This window comes from Oncorhynchus gorbuscha, linkage group LG05, assembly GCF_021184085.1.
Source record: "Oncorhynchus gorbuscha isolate QuinsamMale2020 ecotype Even-year linkage group LG05, OgorEven_v1.0, whole genome shotgun sequence".
Lineage (NCBI taxonomy): Eukaryota > Metazoa > Chordata > Actinopteri > Salmoniformes > Salmonidae > Oncorhynchus > Oncorhynchus gorbuscha.
In genome coordinates this window covers 40,727,689-40,751,685 of record NC_060177.1, presented here as the reverse complement: position 1 = coordinate 40,751,685, position 23,997 = coordinate 40,727,689, and the positions used below count along the sequence as shown (strand labels likewise).

Sequence of the window (23,997 nt, the reverse complement as noted above, 5' to 3'; positions counted from 1 at the left end):
GGATCAAACGCGCTTTATAAATTGACATTTTGGATATATATGGACGGAATTAATCGAACAAAAGGATCAATTATGATGTTTATGGGACATATTGTAGTGCCAACAAAAGAAGCTCGTCAAAGGTAATGCATGTTTTATATTTTAATTCAGCGTTTTGTGTAGCGCCTGCAGGGTTGAAATATGCTAAACTAAATATTCAGATTTAAAAAATGTACTTCTGTGTATTGATTTTAAGAAAGGTATTGATATTTATGGGTAGGTACATTCGCGCAATGATTGTGCTTTTGTTAAATCATCACCCGTTTGGCAAAGTTGGCTGTGATTCGATGATAAATTAACAGGCACCACATTGATTATATGCAATGCTTAACCTAGTAATATCATCAACTATGTCTAGTTAACTAGTGATTATGTGAAGATTGATTGATTTGTTTTTCATAAGATAAGTATAATGCTAGCTAGCAACGTACCTTGGCTCCTTGCTGCACTCGCGTCACAGGTGGGCAGCCTGCCATGCAGTTTCCTCGTGGAATGCAATGTAATTGGCCATAATAGGGCATCCAAAAATGCCAATTACCGATTGTTATGAAAACTTGAAATTGGCCCTAATTAATCGGCCATGCTGTAGAAATCATGGTTGAGAATGAAACGACTGAACAAATGAACAATGAAACAGCACAGCAAGTAAGTGAAAGAAATAGATTTTGGCTATGTTTTACTGGTAAGGGAATATCCCCCACCCCGCTGAATTGGACTAAAATTAATGGGATCATATTGCCATTGTGCGAAACATTTCCACGATGGCAAATACCAGTCAATTGGACACCAATTTAAACCATGTTGCAAATGGCATATTGCAAATGCCAAGTGTCATTCAGCAAAATCCCTCAGATGGCGAGCGCGGTCCACTGTAATTTTTCATATTGCAAATGGACATAAAGTCAAGACCCAAGTGTACAATTTTGAAAATTTGAATTTTTTTCTGAAAATGGATCACCCTCTAAAAAAGTGCTTTCTGATCCGTTTTTCAATTTTTATTTTTTTTGTTGGTTATACATGTATAAGAACTGTATGAACATACCTTTGTCATATTTTATTGAGTTGTCCATAAGGCATATGTTTTTTGTCCATTTGCAATATGCTATCATAGGAAGTCAAAAGTCAGTGAACCATTGCCAAATGCAATAATAAATGTCCATAGGTCATTCAGAGCCAGAGCAGCGACCTTAATTGGTGCCGAAAATCCACTTTTTCCGGGCTTTGCTATGGGGTCCTTGAATGAGCTATCGGACTGAAACGTTAGGGTCCATCTCTATGGGCCAAGGTGGTTTCAATGCACCTAGTCTTGCGACTCTGGCACCTTTCTAAATGTTGTCATTTTCACGATGGGCGAAATGAATTGAACTTATTGCAAATGTACGAGACCGATTCTCGGTCTGAGAACCTTCTAGAGCCACATAACTCACCGTGCATTATGGACTTGAGCTCTAAAACAGGTCTCTAAGGTTTCAGAGCTCTAGGTGTGACGGTTCTTTGATAGTTTGAATGAAGGTAACTATTGCAGGCTCTGTATGTCTGTAAGCCCACACTGTGTCACTCTATCCTTCTTGTGTGTGAGTTTTTCTTGGAAATCTAATTGGAGGAATTTATTGATTTACAGTTCATGAGTGTTGCCTAATCACACATATGACGTTTTGGAAAGATATGACCTTTTTAACCTTTTGAAACAGCCCCTGTGACCCCATTTTAAGGCACCAACGGTTGGCACAGGAAGCTGAAAGTAAACACATATCCTCATTGAGGTAGGCTTTTACAGAGTCCTGAGTTTAAATTCCTTACGTTAAGAATTGACTGATTTACAGAGGGTTGAATGCAGTGTTTTTCACAAACTGCAGTTTGGGTATATCAAAACACCTTTAGGGTGAATTTCACCACTTCCGGTTGTTCCAAGAAGTTTAGAATCAACACAAGTAGACCTCATAGTGGCCTGATGAATTGTCATCGAAGACGGGTTCATAAGGCATTCATAACCCACATAGGCTTCAGGTTGAATTTAGGGGAGCAGGTAATGTATTCCTATGGGGAGACAAGTCATTGCAAACTGCTTGATGTCAACAACCTGTTTTCACTGTTAAGAACAAATTATTATTTATGTTGACGGACTACGCCGGGCCAATTGTGCGCTGCCCTATGTGCCTCCTAATCACGGCCTGATTGGATACAGCCTGGATTCGAACCAGGGACTGTAGTGACACCTCTTGCACTGACCGCTGCGTCCGTGTGTGTGTGTATTTCACCGTGCTAGAATCCTTAAGGCTGCTAAAAAAAATCTGTATCGTTTTTTTAGGACAAAGAAAATATTGGATATCGGAATAGGCCAAAAATGTCATTTTGGTGCATCACTAGTTGTGGTCAGTAGTTGTGTTGTGGTCACAGATTATGATAAGCAGTTCTGTGGTTGTGGTAGTGGTCAGTAGACGTGTTCAGTTATTGTGTGGTAGTGGTCAGTAGATGTGTTCAGTATTGTGTTGTTGTGGTCAGTAGTTGTGTGGTCAGAAGTTGTGTGTTTATTGTTAGTACTTGTGTGGCTGTGTTCAGTAGTTTGGTGGTGGTCAGTAGTTGTGTGGTTGTGGTCAGACGTTGTGTGTTTATGGTCAGTACTTGTGTGGCTGTGTTCAGTAGTTTGGTGGTGGTTGTTAGTAGTTGTATGGTTGTGGTCAGAAATGGTGTGGTTGTCAGCAGATGTGGTAAGCAGTTGTGTGGTTGTGGTCAGCAGTTGAGAGGTCAAAAGTTGTGTGGTTTTGGCCAGAAGTTGTGTGGTTGCTGTCAAAACATGTGTTTTTGTGGTCAGCAGTTGAGTGGCCAGAAGTTGTTTGGTTGTGGTCAGAAGTTGTGTGGTCTTGGTCAGAAGTTGTGGTTGTGGTCACTAGATGTGGTGAGTTGTTGTATTCTGTAATTGTTGTCACTCTCTTCACCCTCGTCATAATTTTTGCCCTCTGTGCCAATAGCAATGGCTCCATTTGTGCTACTTATTGATGACACAGAGAGCTGTTGGCTAGACAGTTTTTGTCACTCTAAACTCCAACAAACAGCTCTAACTTTTTATTGGTAGATACTCTTCCTAATCTGCTCCATCCAAGCAGAGAGGTACAGCCCACCATTCTCTTTAGAGACAGTAAAAATAGCCAGTTAAGTTATTTAGAGCACAGAGCATGATCCTGGAAAAGGAAGATGAAGCAAGTAAGCATTAGAAATCTTCTCTTCATCATTCCAGGTTGTTCAGACCGGGAAAGTATTCTTAATCTTAGCGCTAGCTGTTCGGTCTCAAACATATATTGAGGAATCATGGGAATTTGAAGAGATACGAAGACATCAATTTATGCAAATCAAGCATTGCTAGGCAACAGTAGCCTTGGCAACACTGCTGCCTTTGGTAAAACAAGTGTGAGAAACATACAGTAAGTTTGTGCTTTAATAATAACTAAATACTGCACTCTGACCCACAACTTATTTGCTAGATTCTTGACTGTTGTTAGACAAAGCATTGGAAGTTCAAAACATGATGTAGTTTTATTGAAATTTTCAGCTGCTGTCGGTAAATAATATGCTTGCTTCTGACATGATTTACTGCACGGCCTGAGAGCAGTTGATGGCTTACTATAACAACTCTGTCTACAGTCAAGACGCTATTCCAAATACATCCAAATACATCCTCAGGTAAATAATGAAAAATGTTCAATTTGGTTTAAATAATGCAAAAACAAAGTGTTGCAGAAGAAAGTAAAAGTGCAATATGTGCTATGTAAGAAAGCTAAGTTTTCAGTTCCTTGCTCAGAACATGAGAACATATGAAAGCTGGTGGTTCCTTTTAACATGAGTCTTCAATATTTCTAGGTAAGAAGTTTTAGGTTGAAGTTATTATAGGAATTATAGGACTATTTCCCTCTATACCATTTGTATTTCGTTAACCTTTGACTATTGGATTTTTTTTTTCACCTTTATTTAACCAAGTAGGCTAGTTGAGAACTAGTTCTCATTTGCAACTGCGACCTGGCCAAGATAAAGCATAGCAGTGTGAGCAGACAACACAGAGTTACACATGGAGTAAACAATTAACAAGTCAATAACACAATAGGAAGAAGAAAAAAAGGGGAGTCTATATACATTGTGTGCAAAAGGCATGAGGTAGGTGAAAAATTACAATTTTGCAGATTAACACTGGAGTGATAAATGATCAGATGGTCATGTACAGGTAGAGATATTGGTGTGCAAAAGAGCAGAAAGTAAATAAATAAAAACAGTGCTACGGATGGGTGTTGCCATCGTGACCAGTGAACTGAGATAAGGCGGAGCTTTACCTAGCATGGACTTGTAGATGACCTGGAGCCAGTGGGTCTGGTGACGAATATGTAGAGAGGGCCAGCCGACGAGAGCATATAAGTCGCAGTGGTGGGTGGTATAAAATGGATGGTACTGTGATAAACTGCATCCAGTTTGCTGAGTAGAGTGTTGGAAGCAATTTTGTAGAAGTCGAGGATCGGTAGGATCGGTAGGATAGTCAGTTTTACTAGGGTAAGTTTGGCGGCGTGAGTGAAGGAGGCTTTGTTGAGGAATAGAAAGCCGACTCTTGATTTGATTTTCGATTGGAGATGATTTATATGAGTCTGAAGGAGAGTTTACAGTCTAGCCAGACACCTAGGTACTTATAGATGTCCACATATTCAAGGTTGGAACCATCCAGGGTGGTGATGCTGGTCAGGCGTGCGGGGGCAGGCAGCGAACGGTTGAAAAGCATGCATTTGGTTTTACTAGCGTTTAAGAGCAGTTGGAGGCCACGGAAGGAGTGTTGTATGGCATTGAAGCCCGTTTGGAGGTTAGATAGCACAGTGTCCAAGGACGGGCCGGAAGTATATAGAATGGTGTCGTCTGCGTAGAGGTGGATCAGGGAATCGCCCGCAGCAAGAGCAACATCATTGATATATACAGAGAAAAGAGTCGGCCCAAGGATTGAACCCTGTGGCACCCCCATAGAGACTTCCAGAGGACCGGACAGCATGCCCTCCGATTTGACACACTGAACTCTGTCTGCAAAGTAATTGGTGAACTAGGCAAGGCAGTCATCCGAAAAACCGAGGCTACTGAGTCTGCCGATAAGAATATGGTGATGTTCTTATAGGCACTTCTTATAGGCACTTTAGTATTGCCAGTGTAACCGTATAGCTTCCGTCCCTCTCCTCGCTCCTCCCTGGGCTCAAACCAACAACACAACGACAACAGCCACCATCGAAGCAGCGTTACCCATGCAGAGCAAGGGGAACAACTACTAGAAGGCTCAGAGCGAGTGACGTTTGAAACGCTATTAGTGCGCGCTAACAAGCCAGCCATTTCACTTCGGTTACACCAGCCTCATCTCGGGAGTTGATAGGCTTGAAGTCATAAACAGTGCAATGCTTGACGCACAACGAAGAGCTGCTGGCAAAACGCACAAATGTGCTGTTTGAATGAATGTTTACGCGCCTGCTTCTTCCTACCACCGCTCAGTCAGATACTTAAGATACTTGTATGCTCAGTCAGATTATATGCAACGCAGGACACGCTAGATAATATCTAGTAATATCATCAACCATGTGTAGTTAACTAGTGATTTATAATTGATTGTTTTTTATAAGACAAGTTTAATGCTAGCTAGCAACTTACCTTGGCTTACTGCATTCGCGTAACAGTCCTTGTGGAGTGCAACGAGAGAGAGGCAGGTCATTATTGCGTTGGACTAGTTAACTGTAAGGTTGCAAGATTAGATCCCCCGAGCTGACAAGGTGAAAATCTGTCGTTCTGCCCCTAAACGAGGCAGTTAACCCACCGTTCCTACGCCGTCATTGAAAATAAGAATGTGTTCTTAACTGATTTACCTAGTTAAATAAAGGTATAAAAATAATTTTTAAAATCTGCAAATCAGCACCCAAAAATAACGATTTACGATTGTTATGAAAACTTGAAATCGGCCCTAATTAATCGTCCATTCCGATTAATCGGTCGACCTCTAGTTGAAACCCCTCAGGCAGATTATATCGGCAGACCAGTCGTTATGGAATCGGCTGGGCTCCGTGTCGGCAGTAAAAGGGTTCCAGGCCAATTGGCAAAATATGTATTGTAGCCCAAGGAGTGGCTGACTGGGCCTCTTCAGCTAGCCGGGAGATGGACTTAGCTTGAGGCTAGTTCCAGGCTCACTGGTGCTTGCTTCGGGACAGAGACGTTAGCCAGTGGGTAGCCACTCGGATAGCAGCTAGTTAGGTGCGATGATCCAGGTGAAAAGGTTCAGAGCTTGTGGTAGGAAACCGGAGATGTGGCGAAAAAGCAGTACGGTATGCTCTGGGTTGAATCACGCTGTGCAGACTGGCAGGAGTTGACCGGGCTAAGGTTAGCTGATGACCGCTTGCAGTGGCTAACTGACCACTAGGTAGTAGTTAGTTAGCTGGCTAGCTTCTGTTGGGGGTTCTAGTTCTAAAGTATAGAAAATAGCAGATCTATACCGCATTGGGTGAGGCGGGTTGCAGGAGAGTATGTTGAAACTGAGGTTAAAAATATAAATGCAAATATTAAAAATATTAAAAGGTATATACACAGGACACAAAAAGACAAAGATGTCTGAACTGCTACGCCATCTTGAAATCTATTTGATTCTACTTTACCTTTTCAAAATATTTGTAGGAACAAGAAATCTCTTGCGAAAAGTCAGTCAGGCCCGAAGTTAACTTGCTCATGTTAACTAAAGATGAGGTGTGTAGGTTGTGTGTGTGGCTACCATTTCACCTCACACAGCAGTTTAGGTTATTTTGACACGGTCTGTTTTACAGATGAGCTCTGTAATTAATAGTGTAATTGTGTTGGTCAATTTTTTGACAGATTAAGATTCCATTTTCTTTTGCAACTGTTCCGGCATGAACGTGGGGTGTTGTAGAACATTTAACCATTTTAAAATAAGGTGAAATTATGTTTCTGTCACCATCTATTTGTTATGGTTACATAAATCCATTTTACAGACAGACCCATTGTTCAAGCTAGCAAACTCAAAGGTATTGCAGAAATGTTATACGTATTCCATATCCTTCCCTATGGCTGTAAAATGTGCTATCCTACTTTACAGCTTCCTACAGAGCAGGTCTCGCACCACTGGCCACAGTGAATCACACATAGCTCTGGGTTTATGGCCTCGAAGGGTGACTCCTGCCCTCTTTGCTGAGCTAGAGCTGACCTTCCATTGACCTTCCACGTTAGTGCAGCGAAACAAAGGCTGCATCCTGTGTATAGCCTTGCTACTGTTATTTTTCTGCTGATCTTTAATTATTTTTTTTACTTAACACTTTTTCTTAGTTGCATTGTTGGATAAGGGCCTTTAAGTAAGCATTTCACTGTGAGGTCTACACCTGTTGTATTCAGCACATGTGACAAATAACATTTGATTTGATCCCAATTATTCACTCTCCCTTAGTGTGCACTCTCATGGATTTGAGTAACCATGGAGGCTCCCCACAGCCAATACTTACACCAATCTATACACCAAATCCAATGCTTTTAAATTCATGACTAATGCACACTTTAGAAGTGGGGAGAATCATGACATAGCCCAACTTAGGGTAGTGTTTGTCAGCCAGCCTACCATTGGATATCTGTAGCTTTTCAAAAGTAAACCCTGGTCTTACAATAGGATGAAGAAATGGAGCAGGCTCTCTAGGTTCACTCCCACAACCTTGCAACTGCTTTTCAATTTGCTCTGTAATCGACCATTAAATCATAAACTTATTTTTGGCTGCTCTTCAGCTTGAGATGGGAACAGCTGTCGTTATGCCCTCACAATTCTTCTGTGCCTTTTACATTTACATTTACATTTAAGTCATTTAGCAGACGCTCTTATCCAGAGCGACTTACAAATTTTCCTCTGAGTCAGCATTTTTCTCTGACTCTCCGTACTTAAGTACTTTTCCTCAAGCGGTATATGGTTTTTATCAGTTTCTAGATGCCCTGCAAGTATTTGGGTTAAAGCACAAGAGTACTGACCAGATCAGGCCACAGATATGGATATACAGACATAGTAATCTTCGCAACCCCAAACATATATATAATGCAGCCGCAAAAAGCAGCTGTTTATCCCGTGTCATGGTGATGGGGGGGGCGGGGGTGAAATAACATCCTGGAGTAAATATTGCAAGCTGATCTCCAAAGGGTTCACTGTAATGCATTGACATTTGTTTTGGAGGATTATGAATCTTTTACTTTGCCTTTCTAAGCAACTACTTTCAGAGAGAGGAACAGTTTCTTGGAGAAGAGATGGCGGACACAATCTATACCCTTTGTGTTTACTTTACACTAGCAGGCCTTTCAATTCTTCTTTTTCTGAGAAAAATGTCTGGAGCGAAGCAGAATTTCCTAATGAAATGGCTAGTTTCAGTTCCTGTTTATGTGCAGCCCTCGACTCACAATATTTGACTGTTTCCATTAGTTTAAAATACTTTCAGCTGCTGTCGGCAGGTGTTCCTTTCTCACGGTCAGTAGTCTGATAGACCCAACACTGCCATTTAAGATAATCCACACCTGAAAAAAAACACATTCAGGAATGACAACTCAAAACTTTATCTTGGGTTGGGGGTTAAATTCCTTTCAAGAAGTGCAGGAATATGTTTACATTGCAGATGATCAAAATTGGTTAATTGCTCACCACGGTTTCTTGCCAGAGTGTCATTTCCCCACTTAATAAGAAGGGCAATTCCACGTCAACAGAAATCTATTGAGACAGATGTTTCACTTTCAAATGTATCCCAAACAATAAACAGTGACTGCAAAGTTTAACAAACCATGTAACTATGCAAAAGAATGACTTCTTAACAATTTCCACACAAAAATGAAATACCACATTTACTTAAACTGTGCAGAATGATTATAAAAGCTCCTGTTTATTTAACCAATATTTTTTTTTACATGGGGGGGGAAAAGTCCTAGACTTTTGTCAACAGCAAAAACAACTGAAAAAAAACTACAACATGTAGGCCTTTGTCATGTGTACACACACAGACACCCAATCTAAGTGTAGCCTCAGGGATAGCCTCTGCAAAATGAAAATGTGCTTTATTGTCAGAAACCGGTGTTGGAAGGACCCTAAATACTTAGGGACATGACACTGTATGGGGAAGACCTTCTCTGTTCTTTTTGTATAAGTGTGTAACATGTAAGTAATCATTCTCCATGGCAGTTACATGTGCTACATATTTGTGATTTGCTGGCTTTGCTTTCTGCAATATACTCAAAACAATGAATTTCCCACTTTCTGGAGCAGAGGATGCTGGTTGCAGTAAATTGAATGATAGAGGCTTTACGGGAGAGGTGATATTAACTGGAGAGAGAAGAGGGAAAAGGGAGAGCGAGCAAGGGCCTGTCCAGAGTGTTTTCACACTCTTGCTTTGACCACCAGATGACAAAGAGAAAGATAATAGTTATGAGCTGAACAGTATACCAAGAAGGGAGGACAGTAGCAGGTGACCACTATGATTTCCCATTGTAGTCAATTTAATTGCTGTGATTCCGTTAAATTATTGGGGACATTTTGTTACCGATTTGGTAATGTAATGATGAGTTTTAATCATCTAATAAGTCATAAACATAATGTATATCAGTAAAAACACTGTCTAAATGATAGGTCTAACTTGTTACTTCTGCAAACTTTCATCATCCACCCCCATGAGGGAGAGAAATTAGAAAATATCTTAAAGATATGTAGGGGGGGGGTTTAAACGAAATGACAAGGCAATAGGTTTATAATCTTACAGAAGGCAAATAATTTCTCCAAAACAAAATATGTGTTGATATTAGTTGGCAGTGTTCTTTACTTCAACTAACTGCAAATAAGCTACTTGACTTGATTGTGTTTTGATGTTATTCTAGTACATTAAGTCTTGCTGTAAGACCCCTTTTCCATCTGTTTGAACATTACTCAAAACTCATCAAGCCAAAAAATTACCAAAATAACTGCCACTCAGTGCCTTTAACTGGTTTGTCTGCCCAGATAACAGCCAAACACTTGTTTTCATTGGGGGAAAGCTCTCTAGCACTCTGATTTGGCACAAGGGTGTGAAAACGAAGCACCAACTGATTTTCCGATTGTACATGCAAGTGGTCCCTATAACACATTGTGGCGACAGCAAGCGATAGGATGGCCACCTACTGCTTTCGGTCCTCTGTGTCCCTTTTTTACCAAGTCCATCAATTCTCTTGTCATGGGGCCTGATGAAGACGAAGAATGACTGTTGATTCAGCAGGCAAAGGAATTTGCTCCTCTAGTGCTTGACTAATTACAGAGCTGAACTGTCGCAGGCCCGTTATTAGAGAGAGCCCTCATCTGCTGCTCTGCCAGCACTTTTGAGCTCAAGCATATTTTGCCCTCGAGCACATTTGGATGAATCTAAAGAGCTTTGGTGTGTGGAAATGCATTGCCCCATCCCAGTTTAGAAGTTATTGCCGAACGGTGTACGCTCATGCCTGGGGTAATGGGCTTCTTTGGCTTTTCCTTGTGGCTGCTCAAGCACACACATAGATTGATGGATTCTGTAATTAAAGTTAAAAGATGGTGGTGCTGAGGAGGGTGCCCCGTCTTGCCCGTTCCTACTCAACCTTTTTTTATGGCTATTTTTGCATTAATTATTACTTTGTTTGCTCAGAATGTTTGTCCAATTTCCTACGATGACAATTACTTCTGTGTCATAAATCGGAAGCTACACACTCTCAGCCTCCCAGAACTGGAATACTACATAAGCTCTTTTGTTCCCCACACAGCAGGCTTACTTGTTGCTGCTGATCTAGATAACTGAAGGCAATGCCTGAGACGAAGGAAAGGGTGACTCCAAGCTATGCTGAAAGACTGGCTACAGCCTCCTCTTCCTAGTATCCTGATGGCTAATGTCCAATCGCTGGAAAATAAACTTTGAACTCAGAGCAAGACTTCAATTGCAGCTGGACATCAGGTAATGCTGTGTCGTTGTTTTTACAGGACATGGCTTACGGACAATACATGCAACTCTGCTATTCAACCAAATGGCTTTTCCATTTTCCTTATGGATCGAACGGCGGCTTCGTGTAAGAGTAGTAGGGGGGAGGGGGAGGGGCTTCTTCATCAACAATTCCTGGTGTACCAAAGTTTAAAACTTCCATGAGCTCCTGTACACCCGACCTGGAGTTTCTGATGCTAAAATACCAACCCTTCTAAATGCCGAGTGAATTCACATGAGTTATCACAGCTGTGTACAATACCATCTCAAGCAAACATCAAGCAAGCACTCAACGAACTGTGCAAGAACATTAGCCAGCAAGAGTCTTCTCACCGGAGCAGTCTTTTATTGTGGTGGGAGTTTTTACAACATTTTTCCAAAATATCACCAACATGTACCCTGCTACACGAGAGGAAACAACATGCTGGACCATGTATACTGAACAAAAATATAAACAATTTCAACAACTTTACTGAGGTACAGTTCATATAGGGAAATCGTTCAATTTTAATAAATAAATTAGGCCCTAATCTAGGAATTTCACATGAATGGGCAGGGACACAGCCATGGGTGGGACTGGGAGGGCATAGGCCCACCCCCTTGGGAGACTGGCCCACCCACTGGGGAGCAAGGCCCAGCCAATAGAATGAATTTATCCCCACAAAAGAGCTATATTACAGACAGAAATAGTTTCATCAGCTGTCCGGGTGACTGGTCTTGCAGGTGAAGAAGCCGGATGTGGAGGTCCTGTGCTGGCGTCGTTACATGTGGTCTGCGGTTGTGAGGCCAGTTGGACATACTGCCAAATTCGTAAAAAATTATGGTGGAGGTGGTTTATGGTAGAGAAATTAACATTAATTTACCTGGAAACAGCTTTGGTGGACATTCCTGCAGTAAGCATTCCAATTGTATGCTTTCTAAAAACATGAGACATCTGTGGCATTGTGTTGTGTGACACAACTGCAAATTTTAGAGTGGCCTTTTATTGTCCCCAGCACAAGGTGCACCTGTGTAATGATCATTCTGTTTAATCAGCTTCTTGATATGTCACACCTGTTAGGTAGATGGATTATCTTGGCAAAGGAGAAATGCTCAATAATAGGGTTGTAAGCAAATTTGTGCATAATAGGGAGCATTTCTATGATCTTTTATTTCAGCTCATGAAACATGGGATCAAACTTTACATGTTGCATTTATATATATATTGTTTTTGTGTGTGTGTGTGTGTGTGTGTGTGTGTACAGTTGAAGTCGGAAGTTTACATACACCTTAGACAAATACATTTAAACTCAGTTTTTCACAATTCCTTACATTTAATCCGAGTAAATTCTCCCTGTTTTAGATCAGTTAGGATCACCACTTTATTTTAAGAATGTCAAATGTCAGAATAGTAGAGAGAATGATTTTATTTCAGTGTTTATTTCTTTCATCACATTCCCAGTGGGTCAGAAGTTTACATACACTCAATTAGTATTTGATAGCATTGCCTTCAAATTGTTTAACGTGGGTCAAACATTTCAGGTAGCCTTCCACAAGCTTCCCACAATAAGTTGGGTGAATTTTGGCCCATTCCTCCTGACAGAGCTGGTGTAACTGAGTCAGGTTTGTAGGCCTCCTTGCTCGCACATGCTTTTTCTGCCCAAATATTTAATAATAATTTTGCACGCCCAATTTTTCAGTTTTTGATTTGTTAAAAAAGTTTGAAATATCCAATAAATGTCGTTCCACTTCATGATTGTGTCCCACTTGTTGTTGATTCTTCACAAAAAAATACAGTTTTATATCTTTATGTTTGAAGCCTGAAATGTGGCAAAAGGTCGCAAAGTTCAAGGGGGCCGAATACTTTCGCAAGGCACTGTATATATATAGTATAGTATATAGTATATAGATGTATACTTACAATGTATACTTTTGTACCTATGTCCTCCAGCATCTTCACAAGGTCCGTTGCTGTTGTTCTGGGATTGATGTGCACTTTTCGTACAACAGTGTGTTCATCTCTAGGAGACAGAACATGTCTCCTTCCTGAGCTGTATGACGGCTGTGTGGTCCCATGGTGTTTATACTTGCGTACTATTGTTTGTACAGATGAATGTGGTACCTTCAGGTATCTGGAAAGGTATCTGGAAATTGCTCCCAAGGAATCAAATTATAGACCTCCACATGATGTCAAGCAGAGAGGCAAATATATATAGAAACATCCGTGACGCTTCATAGCTGTCCCTGCCTTGTGGAAGGCGGCTGAATTCGGCATGCATTACATTATGACATTAAGGCCAAAACCTTTGTTCAGTTCAAATTACTTCATCACGATTGGCCTATTTATTGCCTTACCTCCTTACTTCATTTGCAAACACTATATACAGATTTTTCTATTGTGTTATTGACTGTATGATTGTTTATCCCATGTGTAACTCTGTATTGTTTTTGTCGCACTGCTTTGCTTTATCTTGGCCAGGTCAGAGTTGTAAATGAGAACTTGTTCTCAACTGGCCTACCTGGTTAAATAAAGGTGAAATTTAAAAAAGTTAAAATTATAGAGGCTGTGATTTTGACCAGCCGATGTGTGTTAACCCAGTTTGTCCTTTTTGTCTTTGATTGTGTAATTGCATAATGGTTGTTTATGGACAAAAAGTACTCGTCTTCCTGTGTCACTCCACCAGCATATGCAGTATTTTTTTAAATTGTAAACCCTTCAGGTTAGAACTGGGCCTCTAGGGTCCTTGAGTGCAATTGTTTTTACATATATTTTTTTAGCCTTTATTTAACCATTTACAACTGCAACCTGGCCAAGATAAAGCAAATCAGTGCAACAGAAACAACAACACAGAGTTACACATGGAAGCGTAACACAATAGGGAAAAAAAGAAAGTCTTTATACAGTGTGTGTAAATGGCATGAGGAGGTAAGGCAATAAATAGGCCATAGTAGCAAAGTAATTCCTGTAGCTCCCTTCAGTAACCACGAGCACAACCCTTCTTAACTGGCGGCTTTATTCTGTAGTTTTAGTCAGAATTATCACCTTCCGTGAGAACTATAAAGTACATGAAAAATACAGTTAAGCACACTCTTACAACCTTATCTTACGAGTGACTTATTAGCTTGATATAACTCTGAAGTGCTTACATGCATAACAGTTTAACCAGCGTTATAACGGGTTCAGATTAAACACATGAATAAAGGAAAAAATACCTCATTGGCTGCTTATTACAGAAGGGAGGAAATCAAACTTCACACGTATTATTCCTGGCATGAATTCACACTTCATCCTAACATACACTCTTCAACCTTTATGAACTACACCCGATGACATGAAAACTTAGCTAACGCAGCGCAGGATTGCCTTCCTTCCAAAAGTGTGTTGCTACAATAAGGATCCCCGTTACAACAGTATTAGCTACGTAGTTCCGCTTGTATTATCATTTCCCCCGCACAGCGGACACGTAAACAATTCAAACAAAAGACAACGACATAACCTGTAAGTCTAACTGTCAGTTACAATTACAATTTAGCAGATTGACAGGAGTGATAGATGAGCAGATTATGGTGTGTGAGTAGTGATAGTGGTGTGCAAAAGAGCAGCAAATTAAATAAAAACAATATGGGGATGAGGTAGGTAGATTGGGTGGGCTATTTACAGATGGACTATGTACAGCTGCAGCGATCGGTTAGCTGCTCAGATAGCTGATGTTTAAAGTCAATGAGGGCAATGTATGTCTCCAGCTTCAGCGATTTTTGCAATTCGTTCCAGTCACTGGCAACAGAGAATTGGAAGGAAAGGCGACCAAAGGAGGTGTTGGCTTTGGGGATGACCAGTGAGATATATCTGCTGGAGCGCGTGCTACTAGAGGATGTTGTTATCGTGACCAGTGAGCTGAGAAAAGGTGGAGCTTCACCTAGCATAGAATTATAGATGACCTGGAGCCAGTGGGTCTGGCGACGAGTATGTAGCGAGGGCCAGCCAACTAGAGCATACAGGTCGCAGTGGTGGCGCTTTGATCATTGGATCATCAGTACATCTGGAGATAAAATCAGCGGCTCACAGGAAGGATGTGGTATGGGAAATGGGGCTGTTTATAGCGAGAGAAATTACATGTGTCCCAGTGTTGCTTTCAATTGCTGCTGTTATTGTGCCCAGGTGGTGTCGGATGCTGCCGGACAAGGTGTCACCATCACTGGCAGCAAGACTTTCAACAACTGGAACTGGCCCAATGCTGTCATCTTTGCTGCTACTGTCATCACAACTATAGGTAGGCAAACTGTCCTGAGAGTGTCACATGGAGCTTATGTAATTGTGGTTTATAGTCAGGAGAAAATGGAATATCGTAACTGATGCAACAAGACAGGAATATATTCCATAATAATTTATTGTGCAAGGATATGTGGATCTTATTTCAAAATCTTTCAGTAATGATCTGCTTAACTTTACTCTAATGGGATAAACTCTCATTTAGGGTGGACTGCTTGCCCTTTTAGTCCATGTCTGTATAATCTAAATGTACAGTACAGATCAAATGGGATCGGGTAAAGAAAAGCCAGATTAAAGAACTGGTCTTTATTGTTGGTTTAGTTTGTCAGCAGAGTAATTTATCTTATTTTGGTACTCTGAATGATTTTACATGTTTATTCAGCCTTGCCAAGTCTCTATCATTTCTCATCACTGAAAAATATTTTATAAACTGTGGTTATTAAATGTGCGTTCTTTTGGTAGAATTTGTTATCTGAAGTGTTAAGGTTTGAATGCTGTTGATTTGAATACTACTATTAACCCCTTCCTATCCTTTCTTGCTCTGACAGGTTATGGCAACATTGCCCCCAAAACGTCAGCGGGACGGGTGTTCTGCATCTTTTATGGGCTCTTTGGGGTGCCACTCTGTCTTACCTGGATCAGTGAGCTGGGGAAGTTCTTTGGAGGCAGGGCCAAGCACCTGGGTCAGTACCTTACCAAGAGAGGGGTTTCACTGGTAAGAAAGATACTTTTTGTCTTGTAAATATTTTTTCATCTAACATGGCTAATTTGTCTTTGTCTAAGTTAAAATAATCAGAGGGAAATGAGTGAATGTGTTTCTTTGCATCCCACTGCATTTAACTCACTTCATCGGTTTTTGCATTATTTTTTGTTTTTCAGCGAAAGGCCCAGTTCACTTGCACAGCCATCTTTGTCCTTTGGGGTGTACTGGTCCATCTGGTCATCCCCCCATTTGTATTTATGTCTCAAGAGGGTTGGACCTATGTGGAGGGCTTGTACTTTTCCTTTGTCACCTTGACCACGATTGGCTTTGGTGACCTTGTAGCAGGTAAGCTCATCCTCCCCTTGCATTATCAAGCTTTTTGCATGTTTATGGATATTTGTCCTTACACTTTGCAAGTGATATTTTTTTGCCAACTTGTATTTTGTAAGGTACTTCTTATTTTCAACACACCTTTTTACCCAATATGGTAAAGTAGTTCTCATGCAACAATGTTCCCACTTCCTCAGAAATGTGCTTAATAAAACTGTGAAGTGATAATCTCACTTTTAAAAGTTTATATTCTGTTAATACATACAAAAAATAATGTTGTTGACGTCCTATACTCGTATTTGTGGCGAAAGCATAAATGGGAGAGAAAACACTTAAACCCCAACCCAAACTTGTATCTCAAACAGACCATTTCAAATCATTCTTGCTGTTTCCACTTAGAGGACGATTTCATGGAAAGTGAGCCGTCTACTCGTATTTGGACTGTCCCTGCCCAAAAAATGTATTTTCTTTCGACCAATCAATTGGTCTACATTTTTAAACATGTTTTTTTCCATATATAGACACACCCTATGTGTTTCAATAAAACCAATTATACACCTGCACGTCAAACATCTCATTCCAAAATCATTGCTGCTATAACAGCCTCCACTCTTCTGAGAAGGCTTTCCACTAGATGTTGGAACATTGCTGCGAGGACTTCCTTCCATTCAGCCACGAGCATTAGTGAGGTCGGGCACTGATGTTGGGTGATTAGGTCGCGGTCATCGTTCCAATTCATCCCAAAGGTGTTCGATGGGGTTGAGGTCAGGGCTTTGTGCAGGCCAGTCAGTTCATCGACACCGATCTCGACACCTATTTCTGTATGGACAGGAACACAGGAACATTGTCTTGCTGAAACAGGAAAGGGCCGGTTCTGATTTTTATATGCACATTTTCGTGGAACAGTTTCATTTAATTTTGATTTTAAAAAGTCATGTGGTTAATTTAAATGCTATCTAAATTAAAATTATACAAATATAAAAGTAACTTCTATTGCCATTGCCAACTATGTAAAAACTTGCCTACATAAAGCCAAGAAATAAAAACATAGAAAATATGATGATTAAAAATAAAAATCCTATAAAATCCCATTGGCTACACATTGCCTGTCTTTAACAAACTTTAAACATTGTATCAACTGTGTCGGCCTGATTTGCAACATTGTATAAAATATTCTGGACTCTCAGAGTTTCTTGCGCCAGTGAGCTCCGGACAGACAAAACTTTAGGCTATTTCTGCAAGGGATTAAAACTAATCAGGTGTTTTATGAAGTTTCCACACGATCAGAACGTTACATTTTTCCCTTTCATGCCGAGTGGTTATCAAAAGGGAGAGCGCTGGAAATATGTTTCTAATACATTGAAAAGCTATTGTCATTCGCAATGGATTCTAAAAACATACTTCATTTACTTCCTGTTTTGAAATGAAGAGAAAATTACTTCGAAGCTCAAGTTAAGACAATTTATAGGTCTACATTTGCGCGCAGGCCAGGTAGCCTATGCCTACTTCTATATGCGTAATCAGGTGTGTATCCTTAACATTGACAGGAGCGCTCCAAACAAAACACAATGAATAAATTGACAACTCTGAAAATTGAATGAAATAAAGCAACATTTGTTTCTCAAGTGTAGCATATGTTGTGAGCTCTGCAAAAGTGTCCCGATAATATGAGAACGGTAATTGACTACTATTACTATATGGAATGCATTAACAGAATTTACGGTAACCAAACAAACATTGTAGTTTATTAGCGGAATTAACGGTCAATGTAAGCTGCTACTGGTGATATACAGTATGTAATGGGGAATTGATTGACAAACATGTAAAGGGAAAACGATTCACACAATTTATGAAACAATGAATGTGCATGAAATGGTGGGAGAGTGCGCATTCCTGAGAGAGATGTGCCTTATAGATCTTAGCTCATTTCACTTCTTATTGGACCTCCTCAATGGATTAGTCCACTGAGACGGATGCAAATCAGACTGGTGTTTACGTGCCATAAAAAATATCTATCTGCGACTGCTCGGCTAAAAAAAAGTTACCAAACAAGAGTTGCAGAGTTGCAAAGAAAAAGCCATATCTCAGATTGGCCAATAAAAGATTAAGATGGGCAAAAGAACACAGACACTGGACTGAGGAACTCTGCCTAGACGGCCGGCATCCCGGAGTCACCTCGTCACTGTAGACGTTGAGACTGGTGTTTTGCAGTTACTGTTTAATGAAGCTGCCAGTTGAGGACTTGTAAGGTGTCTGTTTCTCAAACTACAAACTCTGATGTACTTATCCTCTTGCTCAGTTGTGCACCAGGGCCTCCCACTCCTCTTTCTATTCTGGTTAGAGCCTGTTTGCTCTGTTCTGTGAAGGGTAGTACAAAGCGTTGCACGAGATCGGCAATTTCTTGCATGGAATAGCCTTAATTTCTCAGAACAAGAATAGACTGACGAGTTTCAGAAGAAAGGTCTTTGTTTCTGGCCAATTCGAGCATGTAATCGAACCCACAACTGCTGATGCTACAGATACTCCACTAGTCTAAATAAGGCCAGTTGTAATTGCTTCTTTAATCAGCACAACAGTTTTCAGCTATGAAAACATAATTAAAAAAGGGTTTTCTGATGATCAATTAGCCTTTTAAAATTATAAACTTGGATTAGCTAACACAACGTGCCATTGGAACACAGGAGTGTGGGTTGCTGATAATGGGCCTCTGTACGCCTATGTACAGTTGAAGTCGAAAGTTTACATACACCTTAGCCAAATACATTTAAACTCAGGTTTTCACAATTCCTGACATTTAATCCTAGTAAAATGTCCCTGTTTTAGGTCAGTTAGGATCACCACTTTATTTTAAGAATGTGAAATGTCAGAATAATAGTAGAGAGAATTATTTATTATTTATTCAGCTTTTATTTCTTTCATCACATTCCCAGTGGGTCAGAAGTTTATGTACACTCAATTAGTATTTGGTAGCATTGCCTTTTATATTGTTTATCTTGGGTCAAACGTTTCGGGTAGTCTTCCACACGCTTCCCACAATAAGTTGGGTGAATTTTGGTGCATTCCTCCTGACAGAGCTGGTGTAACTGAGTCAGGTTTGTAAGGCCTCCTTGCTCACACACGCTTTTTCAGTTCTGCCCACAAATTTTCTATAGGATTGAGGTCAGTGCTTTGTGATGACCACTCTAATACCTTGACTTTGTTGTCCTTAAGCAATTTTGCCACAACTTTGGAAGTATGCTTGGGGTCATTGTCCATTTAGAAGACCTATTTGCAACCAGGCTTGATGTCTTGAGATAACATAACGATGGTCATTATGGCCAAACAGTTCTATTTATATTTCATCAGATCAGAGGACACTTATCCAAAAAGTACCATGTTTGTCCCCATGTGCAGTTGCAAACCATAGTCTTGCTTTTTTATGCCGGTTTTGGAGCAGTGGCTTCTTCCTTGCTGAGCAGTCTTTCAGGTTATGTCGACATAGGACTCGTTTTACTGTGGATATACGTACTTTTGTACCTGTTTCCTCCAGCATCTTCACAAGGTCCTTTGCTGTTGTTCTGTGATTGATTTGCGCTTTTTTGAGCCAAAGTACGTTCATCTCTAGGAGACAGAACGTGTCTCCTTCCTGAGCGATATGACGTCTGCGTGGTCCCATGGTGTTTATACTTGTGTAATATTGTTTGTAAAGATGAACTTGGTACCTTCAGGCATTTGGAAATTGCTCCCAAGGATGAACCAGACTTGTGGAGGTCTACAATTCTTTCTATGGTCTTGGCTGATTTATTTTGATTTTCCCATTATGTCAAGCAAAGAGGCACTGAGTTTGAAGGTAGGCCTTGAAATACATCCACAGGTACACCTCCAATTGACTCAAGTTATGTAAATTAGCCTATCAGAAGCTTCTTAAGCCATGACATCATTTTCTGGAATTTTCCAAGTTGTTTAAAGGCACAGTCAACTTAGTGTATGTAAACTTCTGACCCACTGGAATTGTGATACAGTGAATTATAAGTGAAATAATCTGTCTGGAAACAATTGTTGTAAAAATGACTTGTGTCATGCACAAAGTAGATGTCTTAACTGACTTGCCAAAACTATAGTTTGTTAACAAGAAATTTGTGGAGTGGTTGAAAAACGAGTTTTAATGACTCCCAACCTAAGTGTTTGTAAACTTCCGACTTCAACTGTAGATATTCCATTAAAATTCTGCCTTTTCCAGCTACAATAGTCATTTACAACATTAACAATGTCTACACTGTATTTCTGATCTATTTTATTTTATTTTAATTGACAGAAAAATAGCACCTTTCTAAGTAACCCCAAACATTTGACCGGCAGTGTACCTCTTTCGAAAAATTGGACATTGACATTTGTACATACTCAAACTTTCCCTTCCTGCTTTTCCTTTTTCAGGCGTGGATCCAAATGCAGACTACCCCACTCTGTACCGTTACTTTGTGGAGGTGTGGATTTACCTGGGTCTGGCCTGGCTCTCCTTGTTTTTTAACTGGAAGGTGCGCATGGTCGTGGAGGCCCACAAGGCTCTGAAGAAACGACGCAAGCGGCGCAAGCTCTCCCTTAATGAGCTGAGGAACTACAAGGAGAGCCACAAGCCCCTCTACCTGCCGCCCACCGCCAACGACGTCAACATCTTCAGCTTCCTGTCCAAGAAGCAAGAAGGCTACAACGACCTCATCAAAAAGATTGGTGTCAAGAAAGATGGTGGCGGGGACCACTGTGATGATAATGATGCCAGTAACAAGGCCAAGGAGACGAACCGCTCCCAGAGCTGCATCGACACAGTTACCTGCAACGACAACACTATTCTCAGCCTGGACCGCTCACCGCGGCAGAAGCGACGCTACAGCTTCAGCGACCGCGTCACAGTGGCCTTCTCAAAGTCCAAGAACTACCTCCTGGGCTCGGAGAACGGGATGCTGCTCACAGAGGACCATGGTGAGGGTGATTTGGACGGGGACCAGGAGAGCATGTACGAGAACCAACTGGACAAAGAGGTGGACCAGGACAGCGGAGGTGGCAGCCTGGGCGGTGGTGGAGGTTGCGGTATGGGTGGTCGACGGCTGTGGGACTCCAAAGAGTACCAGTCCCTGATCTTCCAGAATGCGAACATCACTTTTATTGACGAGGAGAACGTCCTCAACAACAACCTGGAGGATGAGGACGATGATGCTAAAGCCAAGCTGTCAATCACCACGTGCGATGAAAATGTAGAGTCGGAGACTGACTCCAAAGAGGAGCAGGGCTCTGAATCAGAAGAGTCCGTGTTCACCAGCGATGGATCAGAACATGACCACTCTTATGAGAAGCTTGTGGAGGAATATTCAAAGGAGGACAACACAGAGTCCTGAGGAACTGAACTGGTCTTGACTGAACTAAACTTAGAATAATCCCTAATTTCATTGCTATGACAAAAACATTTTTTTACAATTTAAGGCATAGCCACATTCTCGTTGAACTTGGATCTAATGAAGGAGAAATCTTTTAATATTCTGTTAATATCAAAGACTGTGAAATTAACATTACAGGTTTTATGTCTATCACTCTGGTGCATTTTTTCAGATGTAAGTGGTATATTGCCCGTGTCTTATGTTCAAAACCTTTCATTGGAGTTGAACGCATCTTTCATCTCCGAGTCTTTCATGCAATTTTTTCTCAAATACCATGAGAACATTTTGCTTAGTTACCAATACATCAGATAATAACAGGCTCACCATTTAGTCATTTTAACCAAAGTTTAATCCGATAGCAGAAAATACATTACACAATTTTCAAAACTGATCTTTTTGAAATGCCGAATTGAAGGAATAATAGATCGTATTGAAGAATACTGGCTGATGAAGGATGACAATGGACAATGTAGTAACTAGGCACTATACACTTTTGTTTCGGTAGTCTTCAGTTTTGAGCATGTTAATTCGGTTATAGTTAAATTAAGAAATTACAAGATAATCATATAAAAAGTAATGAAAAGCAGATACTTGGAGTGGACAAGTGACTGTGAATTTGTTTGTAAATGCACTTAGTTTTTTTAAACAGCCATTTTGATTAAATGTTTAGATTTTTGTGCTAAGAATTGTGAAAGTGTAATAGATGCTTTTGAAAATTGCACCAGAGTGATTGAAAAAGACGAACAGTCTTCTCTCAAGCGATCAAATAATGTGTCTATATTAAACAATGAGTTTATGAACTTATTAACTCCTTCTGGTTATAGACTAAATGGAGTGACTTATAGATAAAGTTGTCCTACATTAATTCACTACTGTTTTCAGAAGATATGGTCGTCTAACATTTGTTTGAAACAAGATTGAGTTTTTCAATCAATTTGAGATGTTAATATGAAATAGCAAGGGTGAATACATTTTTCAGGATTGCTCCTTACTTCTTTGATTTATATTCACCATATTGGTGTTTTTTTGTGATATTTATACAATGAAGGAAAATGCAGCCCTTTTTGTTAAAGGGGCAATCCACAGTTGCTACATACATTTTTGGACTTATACATTATTGATATACACTGAGTGTACAGAACATTAGGAACACCTTCCTAATTTTGAGTTGCACCCCTTTTTGCTCTCAGAACAGCCTCAATTCTTCAGGGCACTACAAGGTGTCGAAAGCGTTCCACAGGGATGCTGGCCCATGTTGACTCCAATGCTTGCCACAGTTGTCAAGTTGGCTGGATACACATGGGAAACTGTTGAAGCCCAGCAGCGTTGCAGTTCTTGACACACTCAAACCGGTGCGCTTGGCACCTACTACCATACACAGTTCAAAGGCACTTAAATACACTGCTCAAAAAATAAAGGGAACACTAAAATAACACATCCTAGATCTGAATGAATGAAATATTTTTATTAAATACTTTTTTCTTTACATAGTTGAATGTGCTAACAACAAAATCACACAGAAATGATCAATGGAAATCAAATTTATCAACCCATGGAGGTCTGGATTTGGAGTCACACTCAAAATTAAAGTGGAAAACCACACTACAGGCTGATCCAACTTTGATGTAATGTCCTTAAAACATCCCTACAACGCCTGGGCATGCTCCTGATGAGGTGGCGGATGGTCTCCTGAGGGATCTCCTCCCAGACCTGGACTAAAACATCCACCAATCCCTGGACAGTCTGTGGTGCAACGTGGCGTTGGTGGATGGAGCGAGACATGATGTCCCAGATGTGCTCAATTGGATTCAGGTCTGGGGAACGGGCGGGCCAGTCCATAGCATCAATGCCTTCCTCTTGCAGGAACTGCTGACACACTCCAGCCACATGAGGTCTAGCATGGTCTTGCATTAGGAGGAACTCAGGGCCAACTGCACCAGCATATGGTCTCACAAGGGGTCTGAGGATCTCATCTCGGTACCTAATGGCATGCAGGGCTGTGCAGCCCCCCAAAGAAATGCCACCCCACACCATGACTGACCCACCGCCAAACCGGTCATGCTGGAGGATGTTGCAGGCAGCAGAACGTTCTCCACGGTGTCTCCAGACTCTGTCACGTCTGTCACATGTGCTCAGTGTGAACCTACTTTCATCTGTGAAGAGGACAGGGCGCCAGTGGCGAATTTGCCAATCTTGAATTTCTCTGGCAAATGCCAGACGTCCTGCACGGTGTTGGGCTGTAAGCACAACCCCCACCTGTGGACGTCGGACCTC

The 23,997-nt window shown here is 40.8% G+C and overlaps 1 protein-coding gene across 1 annotated transcript in view; it reads left to right on the top strand.

The window, feature by feature from the left end:
- Window positions 1–22,928, top strand: part of kcnk5a (potassium channel, subfamily K, member 5a) — a 71,749-nt gene extending 48,821 nt beyond the window's left edge. Inside the window, exons 2-5 of the mRNA XM_046348534.1 lie at window positions 15,172–15,283; window positions 15,831–15,997; window positions 16,162–16,330; window positions 20,729–22,928. Coding sequence (XP_046204490.1) covers window positions 15,172–15,283; window positions 15,831–15,997; window positions 16,162–16,330; window positions 20,729–21,684 — 1,404 coding nt within the window. The 3' untranslated portion in view covers window positions 21,685–22,928. The remainder of the gene's footprint in view (window positions 1–15,171; window positions 15,284–15,830; window positions 15,998–16,161; window positions 16,331–20,728) is intronic.
- The last annotated feature ends 1,069 nt before the right edge of the window (window positions 22,929–23,997 follow it).